Source organism: Paramormyrops kingsleyae, chromosome 9 (assembly GCF_048594095.1).
Source record: "Paramormyrops kingsleyae isolate MSU_618 chromosome 9, PKINGS_0.4, whole genome shotgun sequence".
In the NCBI taxonomy this organism is placed as follows: domain Eukaryota; kingdom Metazoa; phylum Chordata; class Actinopteri; order Osteoglossiformes; family Mormyridae; genus Paramormyrops; species Paramormyrops kingsleyae.
The window spans coordinates 6294745-6319360 of record NC_132805.1 but is presented as its reverse complement, the minus strand read 5'-3'; the positions used below and the strand labels follow the sequence as shown (position 1 = coordinate 6319360).

Sequence of the window (24616 nt, the reverse complement as noted above, 5' to 3'; positions counted from 1 at the left end):
CAACAAGTAGGAGGGATATTACATTAAAATATTAGTTGTATTTTTGTACTTTTTATATCACACAAAATAAATTTATACAAAACAATACTAATTACATTATAAATAAAAAAGCTGTACTATGTACTATTTCGTTATTTAATACACAACTGTGTCCATTTTATTGCTTTTCTACGGTTTCACCCTTTACGTTATGGATTATAAGTACTTCCGCTTTCGATCGCTAGTCACCATGGTATGATGGTCGTCCGTTACCGTATAACATTGTGAAAAGTGGGACGTTTGATAAAATTTTCCCATTTTATTTCACTTACCCCGCCCCACTCCGCCAAAAAAAAAACAAAACAAAATCTTTGTGTTGAACACAATATAAGTGTCTGTTATAAATTATCTACAAAGTAATGGATAACGGGTATACAATAGCTACCTAGGAATTATTTTAAGGTAATAAATTATCTAATACTTACGGTAAAACATGTTGTCAGTGGTCTGATGCGGAGTGCTGCACTTTCATGTATCTCCAGTATCCTGTGGATTAAAATGAACTTTTAACTAATGTAAATGGAGAAAACTACACCAAAACTCATACTCTTATTTAGCGGGAAGCGAAAGTCTGGCAAAGATTATGTTACTCACTTAATTCAAAAAAGGTGAGTGATGAAGCTGCTGGATAGATCGTTCTCATGGCATAATGTTATCGCATTGGATAACTGCAAATGAACCTTTATTTGGCAGATTAGGTCCCGATGCATGTTGTATTCTGCGCTTGTCTGCACCGCTCAAATTACAATACGCACAGGTACGTATGTAACACGTATAAATATATTTGACTGTGTGATAAGTCTGTTTATCCTCTACTCTGTTGTTTTCAGATTTAAAAAAAAAAAGTTTTTTTAACGTTTATTATCCTGGGGGCTGTACTACGAAGCGGGGTTACTGGCTTATCGGGGTAACTTGTCGGATTTAAGGTTGTCTGGGCAAAATGTAAGTGAACGAAAATGAAGTCCTTTTAAACTGTGGTACCTTAAATCCGACAAGTTACCCCGATAAGCCAGTAACCCCGCTTCGTAGTACAGGCCACTGGTATATCTATAATAATAATGTTATAGTTACATTAGGTTTATTTTCTTAATGCACAGTGAAGTTGGATTGCATTTTGTCGTAGGAGAACGGACTGGACTACAAGCAGCTGCTCGGGTCTGGACAGTACAAAGAGCGGTACCGAGCAGATATGATAGCGTGGGGTGAGCTGCGGAGAAAGAGCGACCCTGGGTTCTTCTGTCGCCTGGTGCTGATGGGCGCCACGCAGCCCATTTGGGTGAGATGGCAGAGACTTTCCTCGTCCTGCCGTGTACCATGGCAGTACAGTCTGCACCATGCGTTTGAGAAGTTTGTCTGTCCCCTTGGGTCCAGATTGTGAGCGACATCAGGAGATTGTCAGACCTGCAATGGTTCCGGATGGAGTATCCAACCCAAAGCCGCTCCGTACGAGTTGAGGCCTCGGATCAAACCAGGAAAGAAAGGGGCTGGGAATTCACCCCAGGCACGTAATACATTTATCGTCCTATATTTTAGATTTTTCTTTCTTCTTCTCTGACTCAGCAAAGCGTTGTTCTCCTTCTTCTCACGTACATGAAACATATACTGTAATTTAGGCAGGACTGAAAAAATAGAAGATCTGTGCATTATTACACAGATACAGGTTTTATTTTTGAGGTAGTCATATAGTGCAAGAAATGCACAGAAATATATTGAAAATGTTGATGACTGTTTTCTTTGGTTGCCTAGACAACATTTTGCTACATAAAACCCATTTATACAGCCTGGGTTATGAATCAATAACCTCCAGGTTACAAATCAGCATCCTTTACCAGTCTCTTCTATCTGAGGCACCATTAGGCCAAGCCAGTTCCTTCATGGTGTAAGCTAAAGTCAGTATGACTCTTAATGATGAGCTTCAGGAAAATAAACTCCATTACTGCACACATTGTGGACCACAATAATTTTCACAATAATCAGCAAAGGCACATAACTAATTATATAATTAGGAACTAATGAGGCATTTGTTCAAAACTGTTTGTTGTATGAATAAGCATGACAAAAGACTGGCATAGTCGAAATGTCACAGTGCCTTTGCATTCTTATCAGCGAATACCCAGTCACAATGCCCATGATACGAAGGGAAGGATTTATTTTCTCAGTCTAAAGTGTTTTTGGGCTCCATAAAACAACAGCTTAAGGGGAATTGGCATGGCATGATTTATGGTTTAATTACGACACTTATCAGTGCAAATATAGATTCTGATCTATCCTGTTTTATCTTGTACAACCATGCATGTAGGAAAATTAAAGTTTAAGACAACATCCAGGAGGTGTACAAGTAATATTCACAGTAGTCCTTACAAGACATATGTATATATAGGTTTATTATTTTGCTTAAGGTTGGCCAGTTTTTCCCAGCGATGAAGAGAGGGACACAGGAAACGTCTCCAAGGCTTTGGCATGAAGGACGTTCTCCTCTGCCATTAGGGTCCCCGTCAGTCCTGGAAGAAGGCCATCTTATTTCTGTGATTTGTTTTTATTTATGTGTGATGTTAGAGATGCACCAATTGTATCGGCCAGCTATCAGTATCGGCCAACACAGCAGCAGTCGGCCATCGGCCGCTGGTTAGAAATGAGCTGATACTTACCACCAATAATTCCCTTTAAAATGGTGACCCCCCCCCCCTCTATTGCTTTGCACACCCGTGTACTAAACAGTATGAAAATGTCCTTTCCAATATAGACGGCTACAGTACTGCTGAATGCTGCTAGTCCGTCTGTTAATGAGAGCATTAGATAGGAAAAGAAAATTCAGTGCAGACAGTGTGAAATCAAAAGATATTACTCTGAAAACACTGGAGTTTATCACACTTGATCATTCCTTCTCTGTTATAAATGTTATAAAATATACTACTCTGAGACTTGTATGCCAGAGTTGGTGTTTTCTTATTCAAAAATAAAAACTTTTTCATGTTTTTGGAATGTAATTATTTTTTAATTTATTTGGGTGGAGTGTCACTTCAAACATATTTAAGTAGAACGTCCTAGTCAGTTTACGACACGCCTATGGATATCCGCCAGAAATGTCCTTATTGGTGCATCGCTAGTACTCATCACTGAGAACAAATTCGGCATTTGCTGCCTTACTGTCAGAGCAGTAAGAATTCCGTTGACGTTATGGTTCTTAGTTATGGAACCTGAAATGGTCAAAGAGAAAAACTATGTTCCATTTGAGAATTTAATAAACCAGGGCCCCCCCACCAGCTGGCTGTCTCTCCTGAATGTTTTGCAAAAGTACATGTTCATTCTATGCAGAACTTTGCAGAATAATTTGGAATAGAGCGCTGCACAGGGATATCTATTCCCATTCCCTTCCATCCCTCCAAACATCTAAACCGTCCCCACCCTGTCCCCGCATGGACCAAAACTGACCCAACCCCATCCTCGCGTTCAGTGACACACCTAGAGCATCTGCTGCAGACCCTACACTTTCATATCCATATGTGCATTTAAATACCTTAAATTTCTCAGCTGCAACTTTGCCCTTAGACATGTTTTGGATTACTCAGACCAAAATACCCAAATATTTTTATTCTAGCCAAGAAAAATAGCTTGGAACTGATCTGAAATTAGCATGAATAGTAGCATGTTTCTCGTGTACTTTGATGAATTCATCAGCAGAGCACAGCCTAGGCCAGACTGCCACCGGCTGGTGTTAGGGTGAGAACAAGCAATTTAACAGAATGAAAGGACTTATAATATAGCAGATGGGCCTAGAACTACTTGTATGCAAATTCGATCTCATTACTATAACCTGTCGTTACCCTACATTTTATTACCATAAAGATCCTGCGGTTACTGCGGGGAATATCTTTTACCCCCATGTTTGCCGACTTACTGCTTTCCCTATTCCTTATGCAACCCTCCAGTTTGTAACGGTCAGTGAATGTATAACCGATGCCATAGCAAACCTCTGGACAATGTCTTTTCAGGAGTCGATGATGCAGAGTCAGAGTGTGGATTGGACACAGGAGTGACATTCGACTGGACGATTCGTAATGATGAAGACGGTCCACCACTGGACGAGCAGCTGAATGAATTGCTCGCAGTGGCCCTGGAGAAAGTAGCGGTGGGCGATACGAGAGATTCACATTCAAAATGATTACCAGTGTAATTACCGGTGATTAACATAGTTGATTATATATATGCGAACAATCTATTTGGTATGAATATGTTTTTTGGAATAACTGACTTTTTGTGTCAGTGGAATAAAAACAGTTGTGTGTTATTACAACAGAAGCCCACCAGGTGTCAATGGCAGACCTTTCAATAGAGGTGGGGCAGGACCGCAAAAGATAATGGAAATCAGACAAACACTTGTAAGAGTCACGTTTTCTGGATGTTCTGAAACACAAATGACTTCAAAATGTGCTTCGTGTAGAACATACAATATGCAAGAACAGATTCTCACTGCATGTCTGACACCAGAGGGGACTGAAGGCTCAGTGAAGCACAGAGGCTTAGGTACCCAAGATGCTGCATTGCACCAACACTGGAAGTCTAATTCACTGTTATGTAACTTCACTACTGCCTCTAAACAGCACTGAATTGCAAATATGTACAATGTGCATCTATGTCCATAAACAGCAAATCAGTAACATATTTTAAGAGAAATATATGAAGTCTGGTATATCAATAAGAATCATGGTCCTTTATTTAAAAATCACTTGTCCACATTCTCCTTTGTTGCGATTACAATGAAATATTGACCGTATCAAAATGTTTACATCTCCAGTTTGGATGTTCCAGTTTAAAAACAAGTTTTTTTTCCAGTTTATTTAGCAGAATAATCACTCTTCCCCCTACACTGAGAAGTCAAAAACAAAACAAAACAAAACAAAAAAAAAAAACTTTGCAAACGCATCTCCCTTTAACTTTCAATTGGCCCCTTGTGTTCCATTTTGGCAGTGGTATAGTTTGATCATTTAATACCCCCCTGACTTAATAGCATATTACAGGCAAAATTTGCAAATTTGCATAGTGTTCCAATTAGATGAGGATTCCCAAGCTATGCTTCAGCTTGACCACACTTAAGTCCACCCTCCTGAGAGGGAAAAGTTAAAAAAAAAAACCGTTAGTAAGTACAGCAACAGAAAGTTACACAGGCCCTTATACAGGGTATGACTTAGTATTAAAAAAAAAAATGAAAAACTCGTAATAGACAAGTGATCCCCATATAGACCCCTGCATTTCTAACAACGTAACATACACAACTAAGATAACACATTCATGGTCCCAGTCAACTAAAAGTGGAAGTCTTAGTTGTAATACAAAACAATGCTGAAGTAGGAGTGTAGGGTTTAAGAGCAGGAGTTAGAGTGAATATAGTTTCAGGGGTGCCAAACACGAAAAAACTCTGGAATGCATGTCTTGGTCCCAAAATTATGGTCAACATTTGCCAAGTAAAACAACCAATCAATTAAGGATGTTATCCCTCACAAATTTACACCAGTGTGATTTTTCACTGCACCATAGGTATGGTTCAGCAAGATAAGCAATAATTAAGACTGGTGTCACCCATTATTGGGTACGACACACTTTAAACACCTGATCACACCATAAATGGGATGTTAACAAGATCAGGCCTTGGTCCTAATCAGAGGTGAGCTTTCAAGATTAGGGATTATTTAGGTAGAAAAATAGGTCAGGATTCCGATAGGATCGAGGACTTCTATGACCGCCACATCTACCCCTGGCCCCATCCTATCGACAACTTCAGACAGAGTGGGTGTGGTACAGACAGTAAGAATTAGGGTGGAGGTGGAGGGGGTGGCAGGCTGCAGCTACATTCAGAAGCTGTTGAGATCCTGCAAGGTCTGGTCCAGGGTAGCATGGATCTTGAGGTTCTCCTCCTTGGCAGTGGCCAGCCGCTCTGAAATGGATATCGTGATGTGAGAAGTTGCAGATGGAAAATCTAAAACTAGCCACAATGTGAAGCCAGATCAAGCGAGCCGGAGTATACCGGTGAAGGTCGACCCAGAGAACATGAAAAAGGTTCCAGGCTTAGCAAAGCATATACACCATCAGAGAAAGGGTGGTCCAGGTTGTCGCAACCCCAGGTTCATTCCAGAGAGATTTGCTCCGCCCCGTTGGTGGGTGCTGCTTTGGATGCGTCTGTATTCCTGGTCCTACCCACTATTACATGTCATACCTCTCTGTTCTGATAGGCTGGTTCCCATTTCCTCTTTTCCTTTATAAGCCATGTGTGCTCACTTTTTGTTCCACTTGACCCTAAACTGGGACATAATGTCCTCGAAGAGCTGTGGCCCTCATTGGATCCATTCACGCACAACAAACGGAGAATTGTCAATGCCTGAAAGCAAAATCTCCACTAACTGACTACCATGGGCTGTCCTCAAGTATCATTTCATTACATGGGGAGGATGAGTAGCCCACTTTGAACACGAGACTCTTGTTACACTGAAATTACATTCAGGTTTCTTCTAGCACTGTGAATACAGTGTCAGTACCAGAAACAGGAAAATGGGAGGAATGACCAGTGATGAAATGGAAAGAAAAAAAAAAAAAAAAAAAAGTAGGAAGCAGCCCAATAGGACCCCTACTGTAGCTTTTTCCAAGCATTTATATAAAAACTCATTTGCATTAACCTGCTGATCCAAGCGCTACAGCATTATACCAGAATTTAAACAACAATTAAGGGATACATGTCTGGGAACATTTTTAATTTTTTTTTTTTTAAACTGTTTGCACCTCAGTGTGTCCAAGATGACCCAACTCCTACTTGAGCCGTTCTTGTGCATTAGTTTATAGAGCATCTGCTGCAGGCCCTACACTTCTATAGCAGTTACAAACTGTTGAGTCAGCTTGTGTGCGCTCAGGGTGTAATGTCACCACCTCAGAAGTTAGGGACGCCAAACCCCATTATGCATAGTGTGAAGATGGCTTACAGACATGTATCTGGACAAGTCAAAGCTTTGAGATAAAAGGTAGTGTGATGCATTTTTGTTTTGTCTATCACCATTTTCCCCCGGATTATCTTAAGTAGCCATAACATAGCACTACAGAGATAATTAAAGGGCCTAATTAATGACGCACACAGACATAGCTCCTGTTTCAGTAACTAGTTCTATGACACTTTAGTCAGCCTGAAACAGAAGCTCTGCCCTTTGCATGAGGGATTATGATGTTGCCAGACAGCTAACCTGCCGCAGAACCACGTTTCCTTTTTTGAAGAGCATTTCATTATGAATCTCACCTGTATATTGCATGTTCACCATGGGTCTTAGAGGAACTGTGGGCACCTGTTCCCAGCTACACAACCACAAATGTTCTGTACAGATAGTTCCTCTATAAAACCCATAACGTCTAAGGCAGTGCGCCAAGCAACAATCCAAAACAAAAGGGTTCAACGATTCAAAACTCACAAGTCTAAGCACATGACAGTATGGTTGTCGTCACCAGCTGTACTTATTTAAAAGTCACCGATATTCAACCCAAGCGGCAAGTTGGTGTGTGGCTTCTACAGACCGAAATGTCCAACCAAAGCGATGGAGCTCCTTCAGCACTGCCAACTTTCACATTCTTTATTATGTTCCAGGGATACATTGGGTAAGTACCTACAGCCCTGCCGCAGGTGTTTGAAATGCAATAGATCATGTATATTTCCTGGAGATGCTCCAATTTCATTTTCCGATGTCCTACGGAGGCACTGACCAGGGAAACTGGAGTGACAGGACTGTCTGGAACTGGACTTTATGGGACTTTGATTGTGGATATGGCTGTGAATCTTTGTTAAACAGGTTTAAATGTATTTTAACCCTAGAATGTTGTTTCATAACAGAAATGTTTAGGTACAGATAATGTAACCTGATATGACCTACATGTAACACTATTCCTAGATTCCATGTACATTAAGGAATTGACTCACCATTACAGCAGTGATTCAATAATAGTAGCACTATACTAAAAGTCAATCCAGTAATAAATCATTTAAGGGTCTTATATATTCACCTCTAAATGAACCTGCTATAAATAAAGCTGTCTGCAGGAAAATGTATAGTTATAAGATCAGAGGCACCCCAGTTACGATCCATATGTAGGGACATAGGTTAGGTAGATGGTGACACTCTCAGAAGGGGCATATGAACTTCACATCCATCGATTTAGGCCACAACACAATGAAACAACCGCAGACACAAGACAGCAAAGTCAGCTTGGCTTTTTTCCCTCTAGATTTCATTTGATAGCAAAGAGACAGTGACAGGTTTGGTGTGGACAGCACAGAGAGATGGAAACAGGGCAGCCTGGAGACGAACAGAATTCAGTAACGCTGAGATACAGCAGGTCAGCTGCTTCGGTGCCAGGCAAAGAAAACGAGGGCTGACAGAAGGAGATGAGGAGCAAGGTCCAGTGTGGAGGGCAGGGGTGGAAGGAGGGAGTTGGTCGGGATGGTCACAGCGGAGAAGAGCAGCCGTGGATATGGGACAGTAAGATCTACAAAGTCCTAAAGAGGTGGAAATGGTGGTGGGGTGCAGGCGCCGAGGTGGAAGGTCAGGCTGAACAAACGTGAACTCGGACCCAAAAGGGCGTAAATAGGCTTCCCCGAACTTAAGACTCCAGCTTATCTGTAATAGAGAAGGGGAAGGCTTAAAACGTGGCTGTACTGGAAGAGAACAGGCCCAGAGCAGAGCAGCTCATGCATGTTAAAGCCAACAGCACTCCAGCATGCAACACCGGGGGTCGGGCGGCCAATCGTGGCCAGTCTAATGGTTAGCCACGCATAGCGCACGAGTCGACGGGGGTGGGGGGCAGCTGAGAATGTCGCTGGAGAGCCGCCGCTGCTCATTCAATGCGAGAGCGAGTCCAGGGCCGCCGGGTGAAGGCTGGTCCGAGGCCAACACTGCCGGTGTTATCGCCGTTACCAAGGTAACAGCCAACAACATCTAACTTAGGAAAAACACGCGAGGAGAAAAGGGAACCCGAAGATTGGCGGCGTTCTTTCGGTTCCAGTAGTTTAGAACGGGTGGTTCCTAATCCAATCCACACGCCTACACACACTGCAACACGGTGTGTCACACGGCCCACAGCCATTCAGCTACCACGCGCAATGTCTGACACGACAATCATGCATGTATAGCGACACGTCACAAGGCAGGCAGGCACCACAAAAGATGCGTATTTACATGGAAGTCATGTCATTGAGGGCATGGTCCAGCTCCTCGCTAATGGCCTTGTACTTCAGTTTCTGGGCATACAGCTCGTCTGTGGGGTTGGGAAGGTAGAGAGACATGGGGGAGAGGCATGGCAAAAGAGTGGAGAAGGCTACAGCGGAGGATAATGAATGGGATAATGAAGAGCGGATGAAAAGGAAAGCAGGGGAACGGAAGAGCAGAGCACGGAATGACCCTACCTTCCAGATCGTCGATGGTCTTCTCCAGCTTGGCCACCGACCGCTCAGCAAACTCAGCACGGGTCTCAGCCTGGAAGAGCACAGAGGCGGTGCGTTAACGCGGTTTAACGTCATGACCTGTCACCCCACGCTCTCTCAGCAATGCAAAGAATGGATCAATAAGGAGCAAGAGCATATTCAACTACAACATCTGGTTTAACTCCATTAGAGCAGGGCACAGCTGAGAGGCCGGGCCCCACATTCCACAGATAACACAGCAGCCTTGAAGCTGATGAATCCTTAAGGCGCCAGTCCGACCACTAAAGCAACAAGCAAACTCCTTGTGGCTTGTGTGCTTACGGTTAACTTACTGCATGAATGAGAAAGATGTTCTCACCTCTTTCAGCTTATCAGTCAGGATCTTGATCTCCTCCTCATACTTGTCCTCTTTTTGGGAGTACTGGAAGGGAGAGAAGCTATTAGAGAACCCCTGACTCCTCCCTCGCCGAGCTTATACATGCTGGACCTCATCCAGCATTACAACAGCAAAGGGGATTAAGTGAAAGAGTACAGACTTGTCTTTGAGATCCAACACTAGCAATTCTATCACTGGAGTTTTACAACAGCTTAGGAAGCAGCACAGTTTGGTTCATGGCCTAACCTACACATCAACACTGGAAAGGTACAGCGACACCCAAGCCTTGTACCTCTGACAATAACAGAAATAAAAAAGGGAAGTGGATCATTTAGATTTGATCTCATTTGTTCTCACTCGGTGGAGGGAAAAAAAAAAAAATAGTGTCAGGCTGTCGTCTCACAACCCCCCCTTTTAAACAAGGCATAAAATGCCCAACAGCTCCAAAACCAAAGCCTCTTTCTAAAGTCATGATACAAATATTACAGAGCGAGGTCAGACTAAAGACTGAGGTACAGTAATGTACAGGACAGCAAATAACTGGGAGCTTCACATTCAGAGCTTCTCTGGAACAAAGAGGAGCCAAGCATATCTTCAAAAATGACTTGACTGTCGCTTAACATGGAGCTGCACATGGAGTTCCCTCTGCACTCCTCACACGCCGAGCGATGGCCTGAAAGGGCCTTTCTGCCGGCCCTGAGTAGCTGCGTTGTTGCATGCTCCATCGCGCCGCATGCCGTCACCCATGGGCGTGGGCCAGCATTCCTGCAGCTGCACGACCGGGGTGTGGCTGCATGAATCACGGCCGAGGAGCGTCATGCGGGGCCGCTCAGCGCACGGACCAGCCCCCCCCCCCCACCCCACCAGTCGCACGGGGTCGGTGGCGGCGGCAAGGCTGACAGACGGGTTCTATGGAGCGCCTCCCCCCTTGTAAAATCGGCCTCACTAATCGCCTGGAAGGGAGCTTCCTGCCGACGCTGTGCTAAGACGGCCGTGGAGCAGGCTGAACAGGAGCTCACGCCCTCGCCGCCTCAGCCAAGGGAGTCGGAGTCGCCTAGTCTGACAACCTACTTCTGAACCCTGACTCCAAGATAAGCATTCAGGCTCATACCTGAAACATACACCGGCAACGGGAAATAGGAAATACAACCATGATGCAAGTACATCAAGCGATGACGATATTAGCCACACACACTACCATGCACCTGGATTTTTTTGGAAGTAGCTCATATCTAGTCTGTGCAGCTCCGCTGGCCACGCCATAGTGCCCACAAACCGATACTCTCCCATCTGCTCCTATCCAGCAATGAAGCAGAGGCTCCAAGTGGGTATTTACTGTCAGTTTCAAAAAGGCTAGCATTCAGATTAAGTGTTTAACCATCTAGGGAATCAGCTAGCCATCTGTCAAGTCGAACAAAAACAATTATCGTGATCCCCGTTACGGCCGACTGCACAAGAGCTGGCACTAAGAGGCAGTGTGCACCCAGGCATGCTGGAGAGGGTCCCTGCACTGTGCAGTTACACAGCAGTGGGGGGTGGTTATAATTCCAGGATGCAGCAGTAGTTCAGTGCCCTTCATTAGAGTCCATCATACGGCCGTTGGGGGTGACGCAGGGAAAAAGCCGCAGGTCCGGTTGCGGGCGGGTACCGGGCGGGTCACGCACTCGCACATGCAGATGGCCCCCTCCCCGCCCTCTCCTACCTTCTCGGCCTGGGCCTCCAGGGATTTTAAGTTATTCGTGACATTTTTCAGCTCCTCCTCCAACTCGGCACATTTGCTGCAGTTTAAAATTTTATGTTTGTTTTTTTTTTGTTTCAGCAAAGGGTGGATGGGGGTCAGGGAGGGGGGGAGGTGGAGAAAAAAAAAATAAAAGAGAAGAGGTTCAGAGAAGAAATGATTGAAGAGAAAGGAGAGAAAGCATGAAGTTAACCCATAAATACAACCAGGGATCTACACCATCAGTCATTTCTTACTAATCTTCAAAGCAATTCCAGTTCTTAAATGTAATGACTGTTTGCGTTCTAGATTTCCCCAGACTTGGCTACAGCTGGGGGCAACCAAAGGCTGTACAGACAGTGAGGCAGAGTTGACATGGAGACCGAGAAGACAGGAAGCTAGCCTGGTGTCACGGCATTATGGCGCGTGATGAAACTTGGAAGCTGAGGGGAGGGGGGGAAAAAAAAATTAGGACGATGAAATGGGACTCCTGGCAGAACAGGAGAAAGTGACAGATGGAGGATTCATACATGGCGAAGGACACATTCCTGGGCACGGCAGAAATGTGGGTTAACTCATGCAAGGGGTGGAGGGAGGAACGGGAGGTTGGAGGTAGACAGGCGGCAGCATGACCAGAAGGGCAATGGGAAGAGGCAGTCCTCGGGGGGGGGGGGGGGAAGAGGGGCAGCCCAATCCTGGGAAGTGCGTCGGGGTCTCGAAGGTGATCACCTAGGCAGTCCAAACCCCGCCCCCACGCAGGGCCACGCCCACCAGACACACCCCAGCTCCTAACAGGTGGGAAGAGGTCTGAACACTCCCCTTTAAGAAAGGAAGCTTATGCAGGGGTAAAATGCAGGAAGGGGTTATACTCTACACCTACTGCTTCTGACAAGCAGGATCTAACGCCCCCCCATCACTTCCTTCTCTGCACATCGGGGGGCTTTGGGAAAGGAACAATCTGCTGCGTCCCTGCAGATGGAAATGGGGGCAGTACCTTGTCCTCTGAGGCCTGCAGACTCTTCAGAGATTGGTCGAAACCCCTCAGTTGTTCCTCCAACATCCGGGCTTTGCTGTTAGTGGCGTATGGTCACATGACACAGAAGCACATGCAGAGTAGGTGTGGGGGGGGTGGGGGTGGGGAGAGGGTGTATAACATTTAGGGAATCGACCCCCCACAAACATGCAAACATTAGAAAGGGCAAAGGGAAAATTATACTGCATTCCCACTTTTATGCTAATATTCTTAATTTAGGCTTTAAACAATACACAGTGATTATGTCTGAAGTGAATTAGCTCAGAATCCTTGAGTCCTACAAAAGCACTTTAGGTAAACGACATGTAATAGGCCTAGAATGCAAGTTCACTGGTGTTGATGTTTGACAGCAGAAGCAGGGAGCAGCCAGCTATCCAAGTGCAGATCCATAAAAGTGGGTTTGCGGATATCTTGGAACATGAAGGATGCAACCGTCACATGCAAGGGGAAAAAAAAAAAAAAAAAAAGCCCTGGCAGTCCTTGCACCTCATGTCTTGGTCTCCACGGCACCTCTTTCTTACCAAGGCCCCGCAGAGCAGATCCACAGCCTCGTTTTCGATGCGTTGCCATGACGGCGGCATCGAGACAGACGGCGAATGGAGATGCGGCTGCTTATGTAATCGTGGCTGCGGGTCCAGCCTCGCTCACAGCGTGTGTGTGTGTGTGTGTGTGTGTGTGTGCGGGCGCGCGTGCGTGGTCAGCCGGCCACACACCCGGCCGGCGAGTGCAGTGCGTATCGCAGTGTGACTCACGCCTCTGCCAGCTCTGCTCTCTCCTCCGTGCGCTCCAGGTCTCCCTCGATGATTACCAGCTTACGGGCCACCTACACACGGGTTTAAAAATACGGAGATACGCGGGTAGGTCATTCTCCTGACTGCTGCTGCACCCCGAAAGCCGAAGAGGTGTGCTGGGGGGGCGGCAGGGCGGCTCACCTCCTCATACTTGCGGTCGGCTTCTTCAGCAATGTGCTTGGCCTCTTTCAGCTGGATCTCCTGCAGCTCCATCTTCTCCTCGTCCTTCAGGGCCCTGTTCTCAATCACCTTCATGCCCCTGAGCAGAACGTCAAAGGCCATCAGGGCCAAGTTTCACTACCTGGAGATCAACTGCTTCCAAAAATTGCTGAATGTGGTAACAATGTCTGACTAAGGCTGTTGCAATCATGTTGCATGCGCAGTAATCACTTGATGGGTGAAACATTTGTTCGAACGCTGGTTCTTCAGAACTACACAGACACTTAGTTTGGTAAGCGGCCACACCACCTTCTAAAAGAGGAGTATTGTGGATAAACAAGGTAAAAAGGTTGGTGGTACTTTTTGCAGTTTGAAGTCCAATGATGTCAAATTTATATACAGTACTGGGTGTCACAATCGAATCTCATTAATATTTTAGGCGTACTACTAATCTGCTTATCAAACTGTCAAAGTAAGTAAAGTCAATATAGTACTGCAAAGTCGACGTCTGGACAAGTGGTTCACCCGTCACCTAAAGCTCCGGTGATTATTGCACACGTGCCATATAATCACGATTACATTGCAGTGCAATGACTTGGTTCTTTTATTTGTTGTCAGGCAGCTGCCATATTCTTCAGGAGTTCTTGCTAGTCTGCGCAGGTCCCATACAGTGGGTGTAACCAAAACACTACCAGAAAAATGCTATATATGGCATCATTGTACACAAACGTCAGTTTCTCTTCAGTAGGGTTACCACCCATATCAGAGACACCATCAGAACTTTACGCGGAGCTGGCGAAGACTAACGTGTCATCAACTCAATTAAGGGGATCTCGTCTGCCATGACCATAGCAGGGCAGCTAACCTCTCGCTCTCGTCAGCTGCCTTCTCGGCCTCCTCCAGCTTCTGCAGAGCCGTGGCCAGACGCTCCTGGGCCCGGTCCAGCTCCTCCTCCACCAGCTGGATACGCCTGTTCAGGGAAGCAACCTCTGCCTCGGCCTGTATGGACAAGGCGGGGCGACGTGGAGCGATGACTGCACAGTCCAGACGACGAGTGAAGGGATGAGAGTGAGTGCTGCACACCAACCAATTCCACACACACGGCACACACTACCGTCAACAGGCACTAGACCCAATTGACAGTTACACAGAGGTATTAAGATAATACAACTCAAGGCTGACTAAAGACACACCACCCATGCAATGACTGCCTCTAGGTCAGCCAGCTGTAGCACTCAGAAGCAGAGGAAAGTAAAATACTAAAGTGAAAGATGCACCTAAGGGATGCAGTTTTCAGAGAGCATGAAAAGGACTGAAACACACACACACACACACACCGAACCTGTGTGGTCAGCACATAAGTATATGCAAGCAGTCTCCTCTGTGCAGAAAGTTAAGTGATGGAGGATAGGGCTGTTGCCATAGCACCAACATGCCAGTGTGCCTGTAAACGCTTCATCCTGAAGAGAATTCTTCGCCAACGCAATTTTTCACCACCTCATTTGCAGACAATCACCATAGCGATATTCAAATCCACGCATCCCTTCAGTTTCTTCATGCCTCAGCAAACCCCTTTTGCCAAAATTAAACCACAGCCTATTCTCTTTGAGGTGGTGTTAGCTAAACTACCCTTACATAACAGTGTAGTTGATTAAAAGCATGAGCCACTACTGCCCATGACAAACTGTCTGCAGGTTTTTTTTTTAGACCTCGAGCAAACCACTTTAGTACTGGCATAAAGACCAGTAATTTAGCTGAAAGACTGAAAATCAGTCTGGGTCAGGTCCTCGGGTGCTTCTGAGGAACAATTCCTCGCACTCTGTGGCAAAGCAGTAAATCCTCGGGGGAAGCCGTCTCCTTTCACTCGGGCAGACGGTGAAACGCGAGTCAGCACAGTGGGCTCACTTTCATTCACATTCAGATGCTCAAATGTCAGGTGTGGGAGGGGGAAACTCGGCACTTAGGCCAAGAAAACCTGCTTTTACAAATGACCACAACAATACAAGGCATTAATGCGAAGCAACCAGTTCAGATTTATCAGTCACAGGACGCGGCAAAATGCCAACACCTTACCAGCCAGCATCATCTTCAAAGAACCTCGAATCCTTAACAAATAAGTCACAAAAGGTGTAGATGCAACGAGAAAATGTTTGAGTAAAACGCACAACTGCTTCCCCTCTACGAGGAATATCCCCTGTATCACTGGCGGAAGGACGTGCCTCAATCATCTGCCATGCACATTTCCTGCCTCTCCACAGCATGAGTCAACAGGACATGCAGTCACCTCGCAAGCTGCCATGTTCCTCAGCAGCTGGAGCTCTGTTCAAGGACACCCCCAAGATGACCACAGGAACCCTGCGGCCATCGGTCATAAGTCAACCACACAGTTAGTTGTTCACCTGTCAGCACTGAAATGCTCAATATTGTTAGGGAAATTTAGATATTTGTGGCGTTTACTGCACTCCTTTCTGCTTCTTGGAAACACCTGTTATTTGTTCTTTTTGTTCCACTGCCGAGTTCTGAATAAATGTCTGCTTAAAAAGAAATTCTTAGTTGACCAGCTACTCATATCTGCTCTATAGGTTTACGCCCCCATGTGGAGGATATCCAAATCGCTAGCAGATACAGGAGCTCAGGAATGCACGTGCACATTGGTACATGTTCATCTAGATCGGATACTGATTACACAAGCGCAACTCTTTCGTTCAACCATTACTCATACTAAGACACCGTTTAGGTAAAATCACATGCCCATAAAAGTAGGCATTTTAACACTAATTGGACGCCATTGGATATGTCGTCATGTACTGTGAATGGAAGCCTGAAGACAAGGAAAATGTCCGCAAACCCTAGTGGCAAAAATCCAGCATTTCATGACCAAAAAACCCTCCAATTATAAGTAACCTTCCGTACTTTTTTTTTTTTAAGAAACAAGTTCTACTCATATACTCATTCAGACACAAACTTTTTGCGAAGATATTTGCTTAGGAAATCCCCTACATGGGGTTATCTACCAGATTATTCGCAACTGATGTTGCAGTACGAGCAGTATTACGTAATTAACCGCCATCAAAGAAATAATCCCAATTCGAAGTGGATGTTTTACGCATTAGTATAACATCTGGACAAACTACATCCTAAATCCCAATAAATCGCTTCCATCTCACTAATGTCCCAAGTTCGAAGTTGTGATTCCTTATGTTAAGCCTACATTTGTGCCTATAGACATCCTCCATTTCAAACCAAATCGGAAAATCCCAAGGAACATTGAGATTTGGGGCGGGGGGTGTCACTGAACGCCAACCATAACATTAACTATATTAATAATTACAAGAACAATGAGTTAAGTAACCAAACAACGACCTCCTAATCTAATTTTAAACTGAACTACAGACAAAGTTGCAATTTAGCATTAAAGATTGGATTTCACGTAATCTAATACATTCTTCATACACCAGAAATCCCGACCGGCCGTGAAGTTGCTCAATAATTGACAAGTTTTACGCAAAAGTAGTTAAGGGATCAAACGAAGCGCGTCCGCCGCAACGGTAACTAATGGCCCATTACCTGCTCCCTGGCCCGCTTCTCCTCCTCGACCTGCCGCTGCAGAATCTCGGCTCGCTCTTCGGCTTCGTCGGCCTGTTGCTGCAGAACTTTAATTTTTCGCTTCACCGCCTCGATGCTGTTCACTCCGGCCATTTTTATTTGCAAATGCGTCGCTCGGATTCAGAAAGCTGGCAGAAGTGAGCGTACTGCGGACGACGGCTGCTAATGGATGCTAGTTTTGGGTTTGAACTGAGACTGCGCTTTTCTCGAGGTCACCGGTAGTCTGACTTGCCGACTAGCTGGTTAGTTGTCCGATAACGATTTACGTACCAGACAGCAACGCCCCGCCAACGAGTCAAAACTGAAAAATGAGAAGGCTCCCCCTTGGTGCACTCCCGGGATAACACGCTAACTTTCGCCCAGTTTACACGACGTACTTCAGATCCTTGACGTATTTCCAATCTTTACGGGGGGTTGGAATAGCTAATTATGACTACACAACTTTTTTTATAAATAAAATAATACCGACTGACTAGCGGGAGAGAGTATAAGCTATCCAAGCTGTCTGAAGACGCTTTCCTTGATATAAACCAATCAATGAATGGAACGCCTTAATTTATCAAGGAAAACCGATACAAAAATCGAATGCAGATAGGAAGACAGCAACCTACACCGAGCGCTACCAAACCGCTCTCGCCTTCCTCCTTTCAATCTACTTCCGATTTACTCCACCCTGTCTCCGAAGCGGAAGTGACGTCAGTCGCGACTGCGTCATGTGAGCCCGGCCCAGTATAACGTTTCTGTGGAATGTATGAATACCTGGATTCATTGATAGATGTACGAATTTGTCCTGGTCGATATTATTTACTTCTTGACACTTTAATTTAAATTACTTCCATCGAAGTGCGTCTAGACAATTTAGTGCAGATTAATTGATATGGAACAAACTTTTTTCGAGTGCCGACTTTTTTATATATAAAAAAAACGACATGAATCGTTTTCACACCTATTAACGTTGTGTATTTCCGTTCCTTAACGTGTCCTTAGGGTTATATGTGGCGCGTTGGTGTTTAACCTCATGGACGCACTTTTTCTATACGTCCCTGCCTAGACTACACATTTGTTTGGAGTGAAAACAGGCCGAGAGGATGTGAATGAAAGGGAAGTGGGGGCGTGGATTTTGGGCGTGGATTGGTATTGGGCTTGTTCGTGTGCTGTTGCTCACACTTTCAGTCATTATTGCTTCGCTTACGCTCCTTTTTTGGAAATGCGCTGACTTCCCTCTTACGCAATAGCGCAAGTTGCGACGAGAGGCAGAGGTGCGAGCACATGAAACGCAAAAAAAATACCACGCAAAAGCGTCATGCGGATTTGCAACTGTAATGGCTTCGTTTTGATACAAACACCCCATTACTAGTAGAATAACGTGGTTTATAATGTAAAGTTTCCCGCAACATCGCTCTTTGTCAATTACATACAACCACGCCATAGTTTCTCTTCTTACAAAATCAGATAATCGGTTGCACGCAGATAGTTGGCCAGTAGGTGTCCATACGGCATTGCAGTTCCAATAAAAAGAATTTACTTTGAACTTGTGTATCAACATACGAATAATAACAAGGTATATTTCGGAATGCTTAAACGTATGAACATAGTACACACAGGTCTGTAAAATTAGAACGCGTTTAGTCATTTGACTTAAGTGACTAGTTTAAAACTAAAATCGCAAGAAAACAGGGAAAGTCTGGTTTTCAAACGCCTTCCTTTCAAAGAAATCGTTTTATGACGTTTTTCCTTGTAAATGTAAGGGAATAACAGGCTTATATTTCTGGAGGATCACATATGTATGTATTTTCCATTCCCATACAGCCACTTTCCTGGTATATGGATATCAAGCTATCTTTGGTGCGATGATGATGGTAATACCTAACAACTCCACTAATGTTACTAATCCTTTACTTGTGAATATAGGTAGCCAGTTGGTGTCTGAGAGTGACACACCACTTAAATGAATTTAACCCCAGCAATGGCGTTGGAACAGCTGGTGGTAGACCTCATGCATCAGTGCCGGAGTCGGATTACAGTTAGGGATGCTGGGTTGGAGAACATCTCAGCAGTGCAGGCCCCTCTCCTCATTGTCACTATGTCACAGCTCCGCCTTGGCATCCTGGGAGGTAGTTTGTGTGGGTTTTTCCAAAACGAAGACCGAACGCATCACACCAGTGTTTGAGTGACTCTAAAGTCTTACAGGAAGTTTAGGATAAAGTGACACTTCACTGCCATCCCTCAGATATGAGGAGTAAGAAGGAAGGGGCTCGGATATAAGGAGTAAGAAGGAAGGCGTAACTCCTGTTTCCTTACTGATATGACGAAAGGGCCTTTAATTGTCTGGCTACTCTGTAGCTCAGTTATATTTTAACTAGTAACAATGAAATAGCCAAACGTACGCTCTCAGAAGCTTAAATCACAATAAGGACAGAAATTATTTGCTCCCAGCACCTTTGAGTTACGATATCATCATGTTTGGCAAAGAGAGTATTTCCGTCAGCCCAAGATATTTCCTCTTGTACATAAAATCTGGTATTTTTTAGTCCTTTAAAGATTGCCTGGATTCTGCTCTTCCAACCAAGATCCATGACTTAACTGCTGGTTTCTGGGCTATAGATATTCAACGAAGTAGACAATGACTACGGTCTTGGGCACTCTGTCCTGATCTTGACCCAAAAAGAAGAAGTGGACACATTGTAGAAACACTCCACTGTCTCTGTGCCCTTAAACTATGAGCTTTACTGTCACGTTTGCGGTGCCTTTTGTCTGAGACGACCTGACTGCTTTAAACCTTTAGTGTCATGGCACGGGTCATGTCTTCCTGACTTTTCCATGACAAGACAAACTAGCTGCAACAGGTGGCCTTGCTATATCCAGAGCGTACTATGTAGACAAATGCACAAAGGGCAGCGGGGGAGGGGGGGTTAATGATTCTCCAATAAAGTGTCATTGTTTTGTACCCAGTAGAATATTATTGCCGTTCGGTATTTTTCACAAAAGTGTGTGGCAACGAAATGCACCCAGCAAGGCCACGGGCCAAGTGAGAAGGAAAGCAGCTAAATTAAGATAAAAGCCTGCAGATATCTCACTCACTGAGTCACTCCTATATCAGCTCACAGACTGACACCTACGTGTCCATGCCTTACTACAGCTGCCTGAAACAGCAGCTGAATGCAGAATCCTGACAGCCTTTTTCCAGCATGGGGTGGATCTGAATATGGGTGAATAGGAGCGAAGCAGGGCTCTCTGGGATTTGGGATGTGTGGGAAAGTCCAAGGTGAGAGAGTGACAGAGAAAAGTTTGTGAAAAGATTATAGTGATGTAACCGGGAGAGTTGACTGCGATTGCAAATATGCTTGGAGTTGATGGAGAATTACAAGAGAGGACGGGAGATGTGTTTGATTTTTAGTTCATGTTCGTTTTGCACTCTATTTTGCCTGTAGTTAGTGTTGTGCTTCATAGCTTTGAGATGTTAAGTATATTTCCAGGGTTCTTACCTTTTCATGGGACCTACATATCCAACCTGTGTCAAGCCCTTCATTCACACAGTAGACACACGGAATTCATAGTTAAGTGGCTGTGTTGATCAGGTTTGTTGGTGCTGGGCGTGAACAAACACATGCAGTGGTTTGGGTCCAAAGTAAATACTGACTTGGTTTGAAGCTGCATGCAGTGGCTGCCACTTCCAGCAATGCTTGTCACCATGCGGCTGCATGCAAGTTGCAGTCCCGCGCAGTCACCGGGGTGGGGGACGACGACTCACATCTGCGGCCTTCTTCTCTGCGATCTCCAGCTTCTCCTGCGCATCCTTCAGCGCCTCCGAATACTTGTCCAGTTCATCTTCTGTACCCTTCAGCTTCTTCTGCATGGCCAACAGCTCCTCCTCATGCTGGGGGGTGGGGGGGGGGGGGGGGCAGATTGCAGAAGAAGCGAGGAGGGGAAGGTGTGCAGTGGGGAAGGAGATGATGGGGGAGAAAGCGAGACGGACCCAGACGGGACAAGGAGAGAGGGCAAATGGCAAAAGTGAGTCTTAAGAGTGCTGAAAGTCAGCAGAGATGCACAGTACACACAGGGAGAGAGACATTGGAAGACAGGACAAGGTCCTATTTAGAAACATAAATGAGTTCGTAGCAACGTGCCCCATATTAGCTTTTCCGATTACTGAGTGATGCTGACGATAAAAAAAATATGCACCCGGGAGCAGCAGCGGTGAAGAGTGAGCAGTACTGACAATGAAGAGCATCTCAGGGGCCTGCAGACCCTCCCCACAGCGAGGGCTGCCGTCGAGGCCCCCGCGTGTCTCAGCCACTGCACCATGCAGATATAAATACCTCCAGTGGCTGCTCACCTTACAGTCCTTCTGCGTGCCGCCATTCTTCTCCTCACCCTTTTCTGTTTCGTGCCTATTAGGTCACCCTGTGTGAGGCTTTGTTTCTGGGGGGGGGGGGGTGCCTGGTGACTCATGTTATCAGTTTAGGGATCATCTATGGAATGCACTGCTGCGTGCAGTTGTTTGTGTGCATTTCTTTAACGTGTTAAAACTGGCAGTATCTCTCTGGTTCTTTTATTTGCCTGAAAGTCCCATTATATCCAGTTTTTTTGATTGACGGTGAGTATCGAGCCTCCTATTGCGAAAGCGCTGCCCCATCGACACTCGTGTCCCCTCACTCCGGACATTCGAAAGACACACAGCAGGCGGTATGCTGTCTGTTTCCTCGGAGGTTGCGGAACTGCTGCCTAAATTCTTCTGTCGCAGGATCTCCCTGGGCCACAGCCACAATAAAACACATTCCTGCCGTTTACACGAACTGGTGTTAAAGAGTTCCACGTCACGCTGAGTAAATGTGGTATAAGTTTACCCCATCACATGTGCCTGACTTGTCCCTGAATGTGCAGCTAATTTTCTGAGATGAACAGCTAATGCAAGATTAGATGACATACACATTTATAAACTAACAACCACTATTCTTAAGTACAGACATTCTAATATAAATGATTTAAGTATGTTTTCACAACATTTTGTACGAACATAGAATTAAAAGCTCTGTTTCATATCACCCCTAATATTCGCCCCCCGACCTTAAAATTCTTGTTGGGCCGAAGCGCCTCTGCAGGAGCGCAGCCTCTCCCTGTGACCCCAACCCCCGGCCCCCGTTCTCCCTGTGACCCCAACCCCCCGCCCCCATGCCGGCGGCGGCCCACCTGCTTGCTACGCTCCTCAGCGGCCCTCTTGTCAATTTCCGCCTGCTCGGCCTGGTCCAGCGCGTTCTCCTTGTCCAGCTTCAGCATCAGCATCTTCTTCTTGATGGCCTCCATCTTGACGTGGGCTGGCTGGCGCTTATAGCCAAGGAAGATCTGGAGAAGATACGGGGGGGACGACGAAGCGAAGGGCAAACGAGGAGATGGAGGGAGAGAAGCCTGATCGGGACCCACAGAGAGCGAGAGACGGATGGACGTGAAGGAGAGAGTTCAACCTCGGACTAGTATGGATTTTTTTTTTTATATTTATACCGTAGGCCTCTGGATAGCCCCTCCCACTTTTTAGTCCCTCCCCCTTTCTATTTCAGTCAGCCTTCGGTATTATCATTCCATGTTCTCTCTCCCTTTTGTTGTTAATCAATCACTCACTAGAATGGCCTCTTGGCTCCAAGACCCTGTGTCATGCCACTGTCCCTCAAAGTCCCCCCCCCCCTCGCCTTCATACCGTTCCCTTTCCTGCCCCGCACATTCATCCCAGGGCTGTTTCTAAGGCTTCCTCGCTCATTCAGACCAGGAGATGCTAGCTGGGCATTTGCAGCACGAACATAGTTACCGGTAAAGTGATGAACAAAGTCATCATTAAAGCGTGCAACATTGTGACTAGACATTAGTCCTACTTAAAGCGATAATACTATCTGCTGTGTTTTGCAAAGTGCGTTCATGTACTCTATTACTTATGAATTGCTTGTATTGTTAGTTTTCAAACATGATATATAAGGAAAAAAATACAGCTGTGAAAGAGGAAGGAGGAAGATGATATATAAGCTGACATAAAAATGAATCTTTTTTATAAGTAATGTGGCTACATTCTGCTACACTAGTTAGGAATGAGCGATGGGATTGCAACAGGTGAGAAAAAAATGAGCGAATGCCGGAGACCCACAAAAACAGGAAGAACATAAAAAGGCTTAAGATACAACAGCCAGCGCCAGGACAAGGCAGCCTGAACCGTGACAGCTGGGCCTGGATCTCCTGGCCCCCGGCACCAATGGAGAGTCGCATTGAAGCCGCACACTAACGTCCAGCCATCCCTCTGTGACTCATATATAATAGCTGGAAAATAAATGGATCGTTCTGGGATTACATCCACAAACAGTTCATAGCAATACTCATTTCTGCTATCTGGATTAACATCAAGCTTTAAGGCTTTTAGAATTTTTAGCATTTGAAAAAAAAAAAAAACGAATTAGCCTGATTCAGAAAAAATACTTTTAACAGATGCAACGTCCATAATAAAATAAACTGCTTACAAGCCGGGCTGCATGCTTCATTGAAAGTACAGACTGCCTTACGCCTTTATAAGGGTACCTGTGAGGTATGCACTGCCCCCTTGGGGACACCACAAATTACTACACCTATTTCTTCTCCATATTTACTGAATGATCTCAGAGAGAAGCCCATCTGCCCTATTCAGCTCCCTTTATAGCAGCCCCTTGAACTCCGCCTCAACTCCCCCCAACAGACATACACGTACAATGAGAGTAATTCTACTCCCCCTGCCTGATGGAGTCCCTAAGATGAGTGAAGCGCAGAAATGTCAGCTATGTGCCTCCTGGGATATTAATACTTGTCTTTTGGCTGACATTGTCCTGGGATTAGAGTGAGTGGAGAAAGATCCACAGAGGATTTTGCCCAGTTGGTTGTCCGTAACCTTCTGTGTTGAGGGAGGGGTGGTATCGTGTTTTAAAAATGACCTATCCCACCCTGGGGGCTGGGTCACAGTTAGTGTTAGGTGCTGTTCTGATTTCAATTATAATGAAACTTTGATCTTTGAATCAAAAAGGATATAAAATATAAATATCAGAAAAGAAGTGTGTCATTAACGTACCTCATGAAGTCATTTCTTCCAGCAGCCTTTTGTTTGGGGTTTGTTGGCTCACTAAACCACATCAGCTACAGATATCTGATATCTACAGTGCGCCAGCTAAGTGGTAAGAAACAGCAAAAGTAGGACTGATGTCTAGTCGAGATATATACAATTTGATAGAAAGTAGACACTGTTAATAAGTCAGTTAAGATACAGGACTTCCATCCAAATCGGGACGGCCAATCAGGTGATAATCACCGTTCTCCTTGATTAATTCCACCTGCCCGACGTTCCAGGTGTCCTCTATATTAGTGTATTTTGCTTTGCTAGTTTCCATGGAACAGACACCCTAGAGGTTGGACACATGTGCCAAGAAGGATTGTGTCTGACATT

At 45.3% G+C, this 24616-nt stretch overlaps 2 protein-coding genes across 10 annotated transcripts; one reads left to right on the top strand and one right to left on the bottom strand.

The window, feature by feature from the left end:
• The first annotated feature begins 459 nt into the window (after window positions 1-459).
• On the top strand, window positions 460-5415 carry LOC111838427 (phosphomevalonate kinase). Of its 2 annotated transcripts, none has more exons than XM_023801408.2 (5): window positions 460-647; window positions 733-796; window positions 1163-1315; window positions 1411-1540; window positions 2439-4022. In XM_023801408.2, the coding sequence occupies exons 1-5, from the start codon at window positions 559-561 to the stop codon at window positions 2501-2503; spliced, it is 501 nt and encodes a 166-aa protein (XP_023657176.1). In that variant the 5' UTR covers window positions 460-558; the 3' UTR covers window positions 2504-4022. The 2 variants fall into 2 exon arrangements, with proteins under 2 accessions (XP_023657176.1, XP_023657175.1); XM_023801407.2 differs by lacking the exon at window positions 2439-4022 and adding an exon at window positions 4032-5415 and having other exon boundaries at window positions 461-647.
• tpm3 (tropomyosin 3) lies at window positions 4730-22651 on the bottom strand. Of its 8 annotated transcripts, none has more exons than XM_023801399.2 (10): window positions 22360-22651; window positions 20921-21046; window positions 14429-14562; window positions 13546-13663; window positions 13366-13436; window positions 12575-12650; window positions 9846-9908; window positions 9470-9539; window positions 9243-9321; window positions 8274-8684 (listed from the first exon to the last, which is right to left on the bottom strand). In XM_023801399.2, exons 1-10 carry the CDS (start codon window positions 22471-22473, stop codon window positions 8681-8683), a joined length of 855 nt encoding a protein of 284 aa, XP_023657167.1. In that variant the 5' UTR covers window positions 22474-22651; the 3' UTR covers window positions 8274-8680. The 8 variants fall into 8 exon arrangements, with proteins under 8 accessions (XP_023657168.1, XP_023657166.1, XP_023657173.1 ...); XM_023801397.2 differs by lacking the exon at window positions 12575-12650 and adding an exon at window positions 11566-11641; XM_023801400.2 differs by lacking the exons at window positions 8274-8684; window positions 9243-9321 and adding an exon at window positions 4730-5971.
• Between the last annotated feature and the right edge of the window lie 1965 nt (window positions 22652-24616).